This window comes from Betta splendens, chromosome 14 (genome assembly GCF_900634795.4).
Source record: "Betta splendens chromosome 14, fBetSpl5.4, whole genome shotgun sequence".
Lineage (NCBI taxonomy): Eukaryota > Metazoa > Chordata > Actinopteri > Anabantiformes > Osphronemidae > Betta > Betta splendens.
The window spans coordinates 4,450,878-4,465,153 of record NC_040894.2 but is presented as its reverse complement, the minus strand read 5'-3'; the positions used below and the strand labels follow the sequence as shown (position 1 = coordinate 4,465,153).

General features: G+C 46.4%; 1 protein-coding gene and 2 long non-coding RNA genes across 4 annotated transcripts; 1 reads left to right on the top strand and 2 right to left on the bottom strand.

The window, feature by feature from the left end:
- The first annotated feature begins 12 nt into the window (after positions 1–12).
- ovca2 (OVCA2 serine hydrolase domain containing) lies at positions 13–2,244 on the top strand. The gene is made up of 2 exons (XM_029174358.3): positions 13–1,223; positions 1,453–2,244. Exons 1-2 carry the CDS (start codon positions 1,070–1,072, stop codon positions 1,974–1,976), a joined length of 678 nt encoding a protein of 225 aa, XP_029030191.1. The 5' UTR covers positions 13–1,069; the 3' UTR covers positions 1,977–2,244.
- Positions 2,245–6,907: 4,663 nt separating this feature from the next.
- On the bottom strand, positions 6,908–10,491 carry LOC114869846 (uncharacterized). The gene is made up of 2 exons (XR_003788223.3): positions 10,322–10,491; positions 6,908–7,654 (listed from the first exon to the last, which is right to left on the bottom strand). It is a non-coding gene; the product is annotated as an uncharacterized LOC114869846 (long non-coding RNA).
- A 1,746-nt stretch (positions 10,492–12,237) lies between these two features.
- Positions 12,238–13,337, bottom strand: LOC121202736 (uncharacterized). Of its 2 annotated transcripts, none has more exons than XR_005898595.2 (2): positions 12,938–13,337; positions 12,238–12,742 (listed from the first exon to the last, which is right to left on the bottom strand). It is a non-coding gene; the product is annotated as an uncharacterized LOC121202736 (long non-coding RNA). The 2 variants fall into 2 exon arrangements; XR_005898596.2 differs by having other exon boundaries at positions 12,238–12,668.
- Between the last annotated feature and the right edge of the window lie 939 nt (positions 13,338–14,276).

Here is a 14,276-nt window from a genome sequence, read left to right as displayed (position 1 = left end):
CACTTCACTTTCTACTCTATCAACTAATGCTCTGCATATTAAGCAATGACATATAATCAACACAAAAATACATCTTTGCTCTGTGAGTACAACACCCACTCATTTAGTGGTTTAGCTCTTTGATCCTCACCGTGTCGGCACAAGCTTGCATCATTATCACTCTTTGTCATATGGTTTGCCGGCTGTCACTCACAGAGAACAGAGGAGGCAAGAGCTGTCAGTCTGAGCTGCAGCAGCTTCGCCTGATGATGTAGTCACAAACAATATCACTGTAATAAATGTAATAGTTTGCCTCTTGTGATAGAACTAAACAAGCACTAAACTGTTAATTTTATCTATCATTGTAAAGCAGTAAATCACACAGTTGTGGACTTTTATACATTATTACATTTATTCTTTGTAAACTTTTTTTTCATCACACCTCAGATTTTGCAGGAGGGGCATAACATGCAGCTTAAACAGTATGTCCTGAAAGGCATAGAATGAAGGCATATAATATGTACATTTTGACAAATACAAGTAACAATTTACAGTTCCTTGTATTTAACATCTTCCATTTAGTGTTACTTTTCCCTTTACCTATTCCACAACATTTATGTTACAGCTTTAAATATTTTAGCAGATAGTGGTAAACTTGCACCAAATACCACAGTACTCATTTTTGTAGCCCATGTAGGACAGCACTTAGTATCTAGCCTTTACAATGTACTAGGTTCGTGTACTTCTGACACGTCTGAGTTTTCACGTCATCCACTTTAGGAACTGCGAGTTTTATGTTGCAAGAAAGAACCGGAAATGCTTCGAGGCTCGCTTCCGGCGGTGTAGCGCCGGCTGGACGCAGGAATAAAGTTTCTGAAGTATCTGAAGCTAGCTAACTTATTCTTGTATTTAAAGTTCCCCGCAGTATATGTGATGCACGTTGATGCACCTGTACGTTATAGGAGCACGACTTGTTTTCTGTGACTATAAAAGCATTCTGTGTAATGCACGGGTTCGCCCTTTAGCTGGCTAAGCTAAGCTAAAATAAGATAAGCTAAGTTCAGTTCAGTTCACTTCACTTCACTTCCGCATGGCGCCCCTCCGTGTCCTGTGCGTCCACGGTTACCGTCAGAACAGCAGCTCGTTCCGCGAAAAGACCGGGGCTCTGCGGAAGCTGCTGAAGAAGCAGGTGGAGCTGGTTTACGTGGGGGCGCCGCACAGTGTGCAGGCAGCCCGCAGCGAAGGTGGGTCATTATAAAAGACTTACAGCTCTGTAGCAGGTGTATGTTATGTATTATTGCACTCACTTATTTTGTTAAAATTATTGTTTATAATTGAACAGTTTTAATATTATTACATTAAAGTATTTTAATAAATACTACAAAACTGGGTATAATTAAATGTATTTAATAAAGTAAGTGTTTAATGTGATTCATTATTTTGAGTTTAAAGTCCCACTATCTGTCTTTATAGCTTCTTCAGAGAAGGAGAACGGTTCCGGTCCCGGACCTGCAGTCGAGGACGACCCCAGGGGTTGGTGGTTTTCTGACGTTCAGGCTCGGAGCTTCAGCGCTCAGCAGCAGTGTGAGGAGAGCCTGGGCCTGGACCAGAGTGTGACGGCAGTGAGGGAAGCTGTGAAGGACGACGGCCCATTCGACGGCATCATGGGTTTCAGTCAGGGGGCCGCTTTCGTAGCCATGCTTTGCTGCCTCCAGGAGCAGAAGCTGGAGCCAGAGTTCGGCTTCCGCTTTGCCATCCTGGTTGCAGGGTTCCGCAGCGCCTGCAAGGAACACGAGAAGTTCTACAGCGTTCCCCTGCAGATGCCCTCCCTGCATGTGTTTGGACTGGAGGACCGAGTGATACCTGACAGCATGAGCAGAGAGCTCCTCCCGTCCTTCCTAGAGCCGCAGGTGCTGATCCATCCTGGCGGCCATTTTGTTCCTGCAGCATCTGCTCACAGACAAACGTACCAAGACTTTCTCAAGAGGTTCCAGTGAGAAAACATGAATAAATGAACTACAAATTAGACTCAAGCACTTGAATGCAACCCAAGAATCTGAATTAATACAAATTCTCTCATTGGAATCATCTGATCGATTTATTACATTTATAACTAAGCTGATTTCCCTGAAATTTTGATTATTTTCATGCTGAAATGTGTATTAACTGAAGGGTTTTAGTATGTTTCAAATAAAGTCGTACGTGCCGCTTTTGTTTCTACACAAGTAGGCAGCAATAAAAACCTTCTGCTGTGGGGTCCTCCAGGCGGCATCTCCCCTGTGCTTACTTGTTCTTTCATAAGAACTGTTTCTGCATAGCTTTACTCTCTTCGCATGGAAATGTACAAATTGGCCAGTTTCTCTGTTTGTACAGTGTCCCCTTTGCACCTGAGCGCTCAGTTGCTGCAGAATGTAGTGGTAATTGTGGGATTATTTGTGAAAAATCCAGGTCCAGTTCTGTTTTCAGCAAAGGTCTCAGGATCGTCTTTAAAGCACTTCGTTGCAGGAGGTAGTTTGCCGAATTGTTTAGACAAACTGGCAGATGGAAACAGTGAATATGATGAAATATTTTTTGATGAGGTAAAACTCTTCTGTTTTTTTCTCTCCTAGTAAAAGCTGAAGCAGTTCCTTAGAAAAACAGGACTATATCAGGAGAGCGCAGACATTTTGGGCTCTGGGAACACTTCACTGTGATCTTGAAAAGTTATGACAGGAATTTTATATCAGAGCCACAGTGGAAAACTTGATTTTATAAGTTTGAGTAGCACTTTTCACAACATGGGCTGTGTAGTAAAATCTACTTGGAACAAATGATGGGTGAAGAGTTTAAAATGTGAAGCGCTGGTGTAATATCCTCGCACATTCTTCTATTTGCACAAAATGAATCGTGACTTCTGGGCGGCTCCAGGCAGCGGGGCGCTGCTCTGGCATCCTGCTTTAGCGATGCATGAAGGTGTTGCCAGGTTCTAGACACATGCTCAAACGCACAGGGTTCAGGGACATGTTGTTCTCTTATGGCTGAAGCATGTGCATGTTACACTGCGCTCGTTCGAGTGCTTCCAGATGTGAGCTCTCCCTTCTCTCCCCCCCCCCCCCCCCCCCCCCCCCCCCCTTCCCCTGTTCCTTTCATCTCCCACCGGCCTGCACCTCCATTCGAACTCTCCACCACCTCCTCTCTTCCACATCCTGTGTGTCATCAGCTATGGTCACAAAGTCTATGGCGGCTGCCATTTATGAGACGCATCTTAAAATCTATTCTGAAGCGGGACAGAAACAGATGGGAGTGGTTAATTATCCTGCTGTCATGGAATTCCACATAAGAAGTGCTTATGGTCAGTATTAACTTCCTCTTTTGTAACACCACCTTTGTTTATCCCATCTGTCCTGCGTGCAAAACGTCACCTGCTCCATCATCTGAGCTTCCACTGCCGCTCACACTCATGCGTATCCAAGCGCTGTGGCCTTGTTTCCCCATCTCAGCCCTCACATTCGTTCTCTCCTGTGCTCCCCCAAGGCCCTTGTGTCCCTCCAAGACCTCAAACGTACACGCACACACACGCGTACACATGGTTTTGATAACAACTAGAGACGAATGGCGAGAGTGAGCGAGCGAGGGAAACAGTAAAAAGAGGCAAGAAAAAAAAAACACCCGGTCGCTCCTGCCAGTAAGTTTTACAACAGAGCCGTGACTCTTTTCTCAGGAATCCGTTCCCCCTGTTGCACAACAACCGGGAAATAATGGAATGAGAGACAGAGACAGATGAGGGTGGAGTAATCCTCCCTTCCTCTCTCTCTCTCTCTCTCTCTCTGGCTGGTGCGGTTGAAAAGGGAGAGTAAGGGCACATTCAAGTTTTCGCCACGACTTAAAGGATCACTTTTCCCTCCTCCCCCGGTGGAGTACAGGCAATGGAGCGAAGGGGCAGAGGGGTGTGTCAGAGCACAGATGGGCTCTATTTTGATTACGGAGCGTGTGTTGTTATGGGAGACGGAAGGAGGGGAGGGGCCACGGTGAGTCAGTCTCTATATAAGAGTTGAACTTAAACTCCAAAGAGCCTGGTCATCCCATGGCCCGGCCCGGCCCGGCTCGGCACGGCCACACCAGCGCTGCCTCGCTGCTGCAGCTCCCACTGGGATCAGCTGCTCAAGCAACATAATCAGGGACTCGAGCTTCTATCAGCTGCTCTGCATCCTGTGGATTTACACGCACCTTTTACTACTATTCACTTTGCTCGTTCATCATGGTCAGCAGTGTAAAATGCAATGTCTTTATACTTTCAAGGAGAAGATGCTCAGAACTGCGGAAGCTCTATCTGTTGGATTTTGAACTTTTTATTTTTAAGTCTAAAAAGATGGAGCGCTAATTTGTGATTCTTCGTGTTTAAACCTGTTCATATGTTTCTGTGGGGCCTCGCGCTGTCTGCATGTGATGTAACACCGGGCTGGATGTTTTCCGCGGCCTGTGTGCAGCCTAACGGGGATCGGACGTGCCTCCGTGCTCGTCGGTGTGTGCGGTCGCGTTGTGTTTTTGCCCAGCTGTGCGTGTAGGAGAAACCTCGCGACGCGCGGCCTGCTCAGATATGCAGCGTGCTCGGCGCGTGCGATGTGTGTTGACACGTTAAAAACGGCTAACAGTGGGTGTGTGTTCAGACACGTCAGTCAAATTGCTATTTAAGGAGCAGAAAAGGTGCAGGAAGTCAGTTGACGTCGGCTAATGACACAGGGAAGGAATCTATGCACAGCCAGGAAATTTAAATGAGGCCCAAGCGGCCGGCTGTGGCTTGTGTCCCTGTGCATCTGCATATTATTTTTCTGCATGTGGGTGTCATTTGTTATTCAAAGTTTTCATACTTTCATACTCACACACTTTGGGTTTTGTATTGCTTCGCAGTTTCCTTGTTTGTGTGGACAGTGTGTACTTTGACGGCGGCCAAAACCCTCTGTGGTTGTTGTCCTCGTCCAGCTAGCACACGTAGCGTTCTCCATCCTCTCCCTCCAGGACTTTAAATATGTCCTGTCTGTCGCCTTGAATTACTTCCTGTTGACAGGTTCCATCCCATGTGGCATCCTCTGTGTGAGTGAATGTAAACAGGTTGAGAGATCGTGGCACCTCTGACAGCTGGATGAGGCCGGTACAGAGGTGAAGAGGGGACACGGCTGAGGTCTTCTGCTGTTGGATCATGATGTCATCTGCAGTCATTTGTGTCCGCGGGGGCTTCGCTGGGCTGTGTTTGAGGCGCTGGCGAGGACAGCTGTGGCTTGGCTGTCTCTTTGGGTGCCTAACTGACACTACTGGGGTAAATATTAGTCATCGTGCCTATGATTCAGAACTGTGGTGAAATCTGGACGCAGCTCACGTATTCAAAAAATGTGAACGCTGTTGCGCAATCTTGCTGCAGGCAGTTGTTTGACGGTTTAGGGAATAAGTGACGTTACAATAACTGCTGAGTGGTTTAATGACGTGGAAACCAAAGGTGGGGAACCAAATTCAACCATTTCAACCAAAAGATTTAAATACATACAAAGCACATAGAGGGTGTGATAATAGAAAGGGTTTATGGGTTTCATCAGTTATGGTAAATACATGTAGAGTCATTTAGAAGCAGATTGACAAGTAATAACTGTGTTTGTGTGACAGTTTCAGTTCCGTAACATTGTTGTGAGGACATCTTGTTGGATGATTAAGATTTAACGTGAAGCTTTCTGTAGCTCAGGCAGAGGCTTAGGCCCGTGGTTCTGAGGGTTGGGGTTAAAAGGGGAAGATGCTAGAGGAGTCTTGATGCCAGTAGGTGTCCTCACAGGACACGCGTCAGAACAGACCCTCTCAGCCCTGAACAGTAAGAGTTTATGTGCTGCTGTCTAGATGTCAGCACATGAGCTTTTACGGTGCAGGGAGGCGGAGGATAAAACCATCTTATCCAGTTCATCTTCGTCTTGGTTCTTATTCTGTTCTTATTTTTTCTCTCTCTCTAAACTGTAAATGGGTTTTTTCACATTGTTTGGGGCTTCTGAGGGTGTGTGTGCAGTAGTGAGTGGTTTGTCTGTGTATACTGTATCTGTGGCACTGTGATTGGCTGGTGACCTGTTTGTCCAATGTCTGTGACTCTTATGAGGACTAAACTGTAGAATGTGACTTTCTCTCCACAAATTCTGTAAATCTTGTAAAAGACAAAGTTGTGTGTCCCGTGAATTACCATAAAACATAAGTATGTTGTTCATATTAGTGTTTTTGATCCGACCAGTCTTTGAACACACTTCATGCTGGCAGCACTAATCGAATGCTGGCATCCACCTGATTCGCACAGCAGCTTTTAGTCATTTAAAAGATCCAGCTGGAATATGTGAGCAGTTGGAAGGCTGACGCCCATAATTTGGAGGCAAAAAAATCAATGCTTTCTGTCCTGCTGGATATCTGGAGTTTCACATCTATAACCCAGTGTGAAATCAAAACACATGTTCAGTCAAACGCCGAGCTGCTCTATCAAGTTTGTTTTCACTATGAAATCAGACATAGGTTTTCTTCTGAAGACTTTCTGCTTTGGGTCCAGAAGCTGGTTTTATGACACTGACAAACCTGCAGAGGGCAGAAAAACTCTGGATATGGTGGGCATCCATGCCTGTGTGTGTTTGCACACTGTATATGTGCATTGTTGCCGTTGTATTATATGTGTTTTTGCGTATGTACTAGCATACATGTGGGTCATCCTCTACTATCAAAGGACCAAGAGTGAGGTTGCTTCTGCCTGACGGGAATTTCATGCTTTGCTATTTGAAGCGAAGCTGCTCTTGTCTGATCAGCAGCGAGAGGAACAGGTGTCAGAGGTGGCTGACTCATCTGTGCAGCATCTGCCCTTTGCAGTAATGTCTATACTCAGGAATTAAACATTGAAGAAAGTCATGATTTTAAATAAAGCAGACGTGAAAGCAACGTGTGTCTTTGTGTTCTTGACTTATAAGCTTTATTGGGTGATGATGTTACAACATTTAATTAAAACAATTACATTTGTATCCCATCAAGAGACTGAAAAAAGTGGAGTCAAACTAACTCTGCTGCTCAGGAAACAATTTCTGAAATACTTTCTAAATTAGAAAATTAGTCAAATGCAAAATAAACTGTAGTTCCACAAAACTTTTTTATTCCCCCATGACGCCTGTCCCTAACGACCATGGCTGTAGACTGTTACCATGATGCTGTTGCTAGAGTAACAATCTAAAGCCACGGTCGCCATGGAGACAGTAGGGTGGAGAAGGAGCAGGAGTTGGCATGGTAACTGGAAACTGGAAGGTCTCATTGGTGTGAACGTGGATATTACGCACTTACATGGTGTAGGACTCCCCCCAATGCAAGCCCACACAGGTTTCCTTTCTGAGAGACAGAGAAGGAGAAACTTACACAGACACAGAAATCTCTAGAGCAGATAGTGAGATTCAGCAGCTCAGCCATTTTAAGAGTAGCTAACAGTCGAGCAGTGGTGTGTTTGACATCAGCATGACATAACCTCAGCATGTCAACGTTGTCTCCTGTGGAGGCTTTGGTGCATTGCCAGGCTTCAGTAGCCATGACTGTAGACTGTTACTGTACTGTGATAATGTAAAAGCAGTAAGCAGTCTAAAGCCAAGGTGCTGATGCTCTGGCCAAGTTAGGAGGATGGAGAGGAGAACACAACCCTTACGGAGACCTGCAGGAGTACAGAGAAGAGTCAGTATAGGTACAAAAGTCAAATCTAATGATCAGGAGAATCTGTGTGACAAACTAATAATACTGGGGAAAGTATAACAATAAAATGCTAATACCCAATGATACAGGTTTGTAGCATTGTGATATTATAGAATTCAACACACAGTAAAACCCTAGATCAAAATCTAATGAAATTTCCCATTTTAATGTTGTTTTCTTTTGTTCTTTTACCACAGCAGACTCCAGCGACAGCTACATCTCACTGTGGAGAGCTGGAGGGGTTTTAGAGATAATTCATTTATTAGCCCCGTGCTGTTTGGAAGCCAGCAGTTATAGTGGTTCAGTACTGGTCTACAACCTACACAGGAACTGACTGTCTAGTACACAGTAGAGTTTAATTATTGCTTACAGGACAGGAAAATAACAGGGTTGTGTAATGCCAGGTGACATTTGCAACATAGGATCATCCTACTGATTAACAAGAGGAAGGTGTCTAAATATGTGATAGGTGTTTTATCTTTTGTTTTATTCTAAAGGGAGAGCAGGGAACTTTATGAACATTTATTTAATAATCATTAGCAAGATAAGCATCAGGCGTCATCCACCCACTGTTTTCTGGTCTCAGACGTAGTTAATGTTTATGTGTACGCAGGTGTGAAAGAGAATATGGTGAGCGAGGCAGAGCAAGGAGGGAGACGACTAGAAGGTTGTGTGTGACTTCACATACTGAACATTAGTGACTGCTTTCATTAAGCCTTTGCATCATGGTTTATCATTTACGATATCTTCAAGAACCCAATGCTGATTTAAAAGTATATATAGTACATAAAGTGACTGGCTTACTGTGATTGGACGACTATGGAGCAACAGCTAACGGACTACGTGAACAGCATGTGGTCTCACTTCAAAGCCCTATCGTACAGTTTTTAACAAATATTTCACTATCAACGCTTATTTGTTTTCCTCGAGCGTTTTTATCTCGTTTGGTCACATGTCGTTTTGTGCGTGAGTCTGAATTTGTCGGGTTCCCTGTTCGCTTTTCAACACTGGGCCGGGGACGAGGAGGCGCTGTCCGTGGTGCTGAACTTGAAAACTGTCCAGGCTCGAGTAGTAAAACACCCCCAATCTCGTTTCTGCCTTCGAACGTTTCGACCTCAGATTACATAAAACAATGGTCGCTTCCTGGGCTCACATCCTCTCCCGTCGTTAGTGAATAGATGTTGGTCGGGTGAGGTTTACCGTCACGCGTCTCCGTGCTCTACATGCCCGGGGACTACGGGCATATTACATCACGTCCACAGCAAACCAATCGGCTCTCGACCCATTCTGCTGTCTGGCTTATCAGAGCGCGCAGGCAGTGCATTGGTCTGGCTTGGTTTCTATGGCGCTGGGGAGAAACTGCCTGGACCGAGAGCGTTTACTTGACGCGGTTCCTCCAGTTCTGCACATGGAGCAGACCCGTTCCTGTCCCCTCCGAGCCCCGATTCAAACCAGGAGCCTTAAGGTTATTCCCTTATAATAAAGCATCAAAATAGTTTCGATGATTGCTCTTGTATAATATTGATCAATTGTTTTAATGTTAACGTAAAATGTCATTATGTATTAAACTTTAGACTTTTGCGTAATTAATGTTGTTCGCATTAATTCCGTTGGTTCCACTTCGTCGTCACATGATTATCATTGATCAAAGTGTTACAGTAGCTACAACGAGTTGTGAATGAACAAGGGGTTTCATTGACTCGCTCCACCCACTAAGCCCTCGTATGGTCCGTGCACGAGCCTCTCATATTGCGCATTCACACCCCCGCACAAGGATCACACTGCGGTGTGCGCGTGCGAGCGTGCGTGCGTGCCCGCGATGCCTTTAAAAGGGTTATAGTAGGTGACTGCGTAGCATCTGCAAAGTGCGCAAGAATGACGCATGGCTGACTTCACTGCCTGGCGACGTCACAGGACTGAGATTGGAAAAAAATGTCAAAGGAACGCCGACCGGAAGTGCACGAAGGAGGGAAAGAAGGGAGGAGGAGGGGCAGAGGGAGAGTTGGAGGCGAGGAGCGTACTGCCACACCGGAAGAAAGTGATGGTATAATGTCATCACTATCACCGGAAACCTCCCGGTGCCACGCGCTCGCGAGAACGTAGAGGGGTTGGTGAGAAACCCTTCTCCACCTCCACAGTCCAATTACTCCCCCGACACGCGCACAGTCATACAGAGATCTCCACACACACACACACGCACGCACGCGGGCACAGAGGCGTGTGTGCGCGTCAGTGAACATGTAATCAACTCACATGAATGACGACTACACTAACGCAGTGAACATTTCTACCCTGTTGCCACGTGAAAGGCAGGTGTAGATTATTAACCAAGAAAAGTCTTCTGGGTTTTTTGTCGCTAATTGGGTCTATATGTCATTTCAGTGACAAGCACATAGTGACAAAAAAGACGTATTTTCGTGGTGATTTTGCATTTAACGAATAATAGACGATCCTTTTTTTCCGTAGTTGCGGGCTCAATGCTGCCCACATGGGAGAGAATATGAGTCACACTGCAGCAACTTCCAACCAGAGAGGATCAGAATGGTGTCAGTCCAATAATGCACTAACCGGGCATCTAAGCGTAAAGTAAAATAAAAAGCCGGTGAGTAGAAATAAGAATTGAACTTACCTTAATCGAACGTCCCACTTCGCCACGTCTTCGGCTCCGCGCTGGACCAATATGTCTGTCCTATGTCTAAACTCTCGTCTTCGTCAACGCGAAAGCTGTCGGCGCAAATCTGTGCCACTTCGTGTGCGCACTCGGTCGCCGTCGTTCCCTCTTCTCCAAAGTCGCTTCCCGTACAGACCGGGCTCTCCCGTCCACTGTAGGCTTTTTATAGAGATCCCGTAGTAACTGGTGGGGGGAGCGGAGGGGGGAGGGGTGGAGGAGGGGGAGTGGGAGAGCTCATTCAAAGATTCACCTACACATGTACGTGCGTATCCCACGTCACTGAACGGAGTGCATCTATTTATAAAGGGAGGAGAAAAAGTATAGCCTGAATCACGGTGCAGGTCTTTTTGGAGGCGGATGAAAATAGCATGTTTGTTGTGTACGCGAGATGGTGCCAAATATTAAACGTCCTAGCGAAATATAGAAGCATATCGGGCGTCCGAGGTCCCGAATTCCCATCCGTTCATTCAGACGCCGGCCCGTTGATCACACGATTGCCCGTTTTTTTTTTGTCTCTTTTCTTGCGGGAGGTGAAAACTCTCGCTAGAAAATGCTGCGCGTGCTCCTGAACGAGTCACCTGGAGATGCGCCGACACTTCTATGTTCAGTTGCGGTGGTCATGAGCAGCAGCAAATATTGGTTTGAATCAGAAACAATTCCCCAACAATCCTGCAGTGGAGCGTCTCTATGAAAATGTATGTAAAGCTGACACTAGTCCCGCATGTTCGGGAATTATTTACCAAGTGATTTTAGGCGTGAGCAAATCGTGATGTTTAGATTTGGGTGATGAAGCACTGCAGCTGCCTGCTTGGAATGGATGAAAACGTTTGGCGCAGCGCGCTGACTTTTTAGATTCCAGCCGCTTCCGAGGCGTAAAGAGAAGCTCCAGGTTTTGGACCCAGGCTCCGCGTATGAATGGAAGCCTCGGGAGTAATGACAGGGAGTCGTGCGTAAACGCGTCCCGACGCGTCTGAACTCTTTAGGCATTCGGGGAGGTTTGGGGGAGACCCTCGTGCGTAAAGAACTGTGTCAGACATTACGTAGGCGTGTGCGGCGAGAGACTCCCGACATTCGGACGCACTTTGGACGCTTTGGTGTAAAATGCCAGCTTTAAGGACAGAACGCGCAGAGTCACGCCACGCATCAGTGGGAGTTGAGAGGAAACTTAAATGCCCCCCGCACGCCTTCAAACACAGGAGGATGCGCCGGGCGTGGATTGTGATCCGTCCCCTGCACGTCCCACCTCCACCTCCACACGCCGACTTCATCCAGACGCCACGGAATAAAATGCAGCTCATTAACGTCTCACCCGCGCTTTAAAGAGAAATGCCTCTTTAATTGTCTTCTACTTCCGCTGCCTTCTAATAGTAGCGGGGGGATTTCAACGTAGCCACTGCTGTCTCAATAAAAACCTTCTGTCACGCGTCTCCTTTGATGCTTTACGTTTCAAAGAGAAGCAGACGCCACAGATGAAGCAGCGGGTAAGAATCAAACTGGTTCAGGTTTGCTGCAGAGCATCTTCAGTCTCTCTTCACTCCAATGTGCAATTTAACTTATGCACAGATACTGATTGCATTCATAATGAATGTAGTTCTTTTTAAGATGTCTCACAAACACATTTAACCACTTTAAAAGTCAAGAACGAATCACCTGCAGCAAAGCCCCTGAACCATCCATGCAAGTAATATGCCCCAAAACACAACCTGTCAGGCGTTTGTGTGGCACAGACTGTGGCAGAGACGTGAAGGAGGCAGCGTGGAGTGGACTTATTCAGAACCCTCAGATATTGTCAGGTGGATCCTGAAAATTTGGCAGAGACATTGGATTTCCATTTTTGTTGAATGTCGCAAAATAAGACGCGTGACATCTGTGGATTCGTGGAGTGTCGACAGTTTAATCGCTCCCAATCACATTTATTTATGATTTTATTCTTCATATCATGTAGGAATATTAGCGTGCTGATGTGTGGTGCTGTAGAAGCAAATGGGTGTGAATGCAACAGGGCCTTGTGTAGAACAGTGATGCCAAACATACACATAAACAGCATGTGCTCTTGTTAAATTTGAACATAGGCAGATTCTTTATGATCTTTGTTCTCTAAACCACAATGGATCTGAATTGCAACAACCAGGTTATATGTGCATTCAGACTGTCGATCGATGGATTGTGTTGGTTCAGAACCAAGAGTCACAAACTGAGGAGCTCAGAGGTTTTCAGACAAAGTCTTTGGTCACGCTTCAGGTGTGGAATCACCAATCAGACCAGTGACCAAACGCAGTGCTTGTTCTCTGGTGATGCCTTCGTTCTGTAAACAGGTGAGACACAGATCAGCAACCGTAGCACGTGAAGGAACGGGAACGGGTCGTGAAGTACAGGACGCTGTGGAAGGAGGAGAAAATCTCTGCAGTGCCAGAATCGGTTACATGACTTGAATCCGATGGAGCACAGGTTTTACATGGGAAGGAAAAACCAAGACGAAACAACAGGAAAGAAAGCTGAACTGGGACTGTTTCAAACTGAGGCTTAGTTGCCTCAGTTTGAAACATAGCAACTCGTGTTATTCTGTCCAAATACCTTTGAGACGCTGTAATTGAGTGCTTGTATAGAAGCGGTTGTGATTGAAATTGACAGTTTTCACCTCATCTTCATGGTTGCTTTTCATTTCTACTGCAGTGGTGAACGGAGCCAAAAGGACTGTGATCAAATAGTCTGAATGTGAATCAGGATGCAGAGTCGTTCCTGTTGAAACGCCGTTTCTGTCCGTCATGCCTGCTTCTTGGCTCCTTTTCTATCTGCTCATCTGTATTCCAATGCAGTCAGATAAGAGAAAAGGGAAAAACTCATCCCTCCTATACGCTTCTCTCCTCACCACACGCCTACCTTGCCTTCCCACCTCCCCTTCTCCCATTCTGACTCATACTGAAATCCCAGTGAGGTCCACCCCCCCACCCAACCACCCCACCCCAACCACCCTTCTCCCTTTGATTGCCAAGCCCGCTCCAATGCAATGAGCAGGGCAAGAGGGAGAGAAGGGAGCGCGAGAGGAGCGGAGGGATGGAGACGTAGAGGGAGAGGAGGAGGAAGGCGACTCTGCGCTGCCAAACGTGCCTCGTAATGAGGATTCTGTCAAAAGAAAGCTGGGGAGGAGGCGAGCGCGCGTGTCACAGCGAGATGGAGGTCTGCAACGGGTGGGTGTTTATTAGTGAAACCCCCCTCGCCCCCGCGTCGTTCCCTCCGCTGTCTCCGCGCGCCGCTTGCCTACAGGATTTGTGAGATCGCGGACCCACGCTCACGCAGCAGCAACTCCGCGTCCGCCCACGCGCCGCAGCGCAGACAGACGCCGTGAACCCGTGTCCAACCGGAAACTTTTAATGCGTGCGTTTTAAATGCTGTGCGGGGAAAGAACGCGTGCTCATAATGGCTCATATTAGCCCTGGTTGCATTGGTTCCTCGGCCACTGGAGCCACTGGAGCCAATCAAATGGACCTGATATAAACCACATTATTCCCAGGAATTCATCACGTTCCCAAAGCGCCCGTGTCAAAGTGTGCCGAGACACGCTGCCGTGTTTTTTTTTACAGAGTCGTGTGCCATCTCTTCTCAATTCCAACAGTGACTCACTCAAAACTATGCCAAAGTCATATGCTGAACGTAATTAATGCGCAGCGCCAGCTGTATTTGTGTGCACAGGCGTGGGCGCTCATTTGTGCATGTGTGCATGAGTTTGTGGCTGGTGTCAGTGTTGGTGTGAGCGCTTCGGTTTGCAGTTCAGTTCCATTCAATTAGCATTTTTTAGTGCAAATCACAAGTATAAAGTAAATGTTCTAAAGGCCAGTCAGAACTAAAACCAACATTTCTATATTAGCTGTTTGCTGATGGCCGGAAGCTGTTGGTTCTTGCATGTTTTCAAATA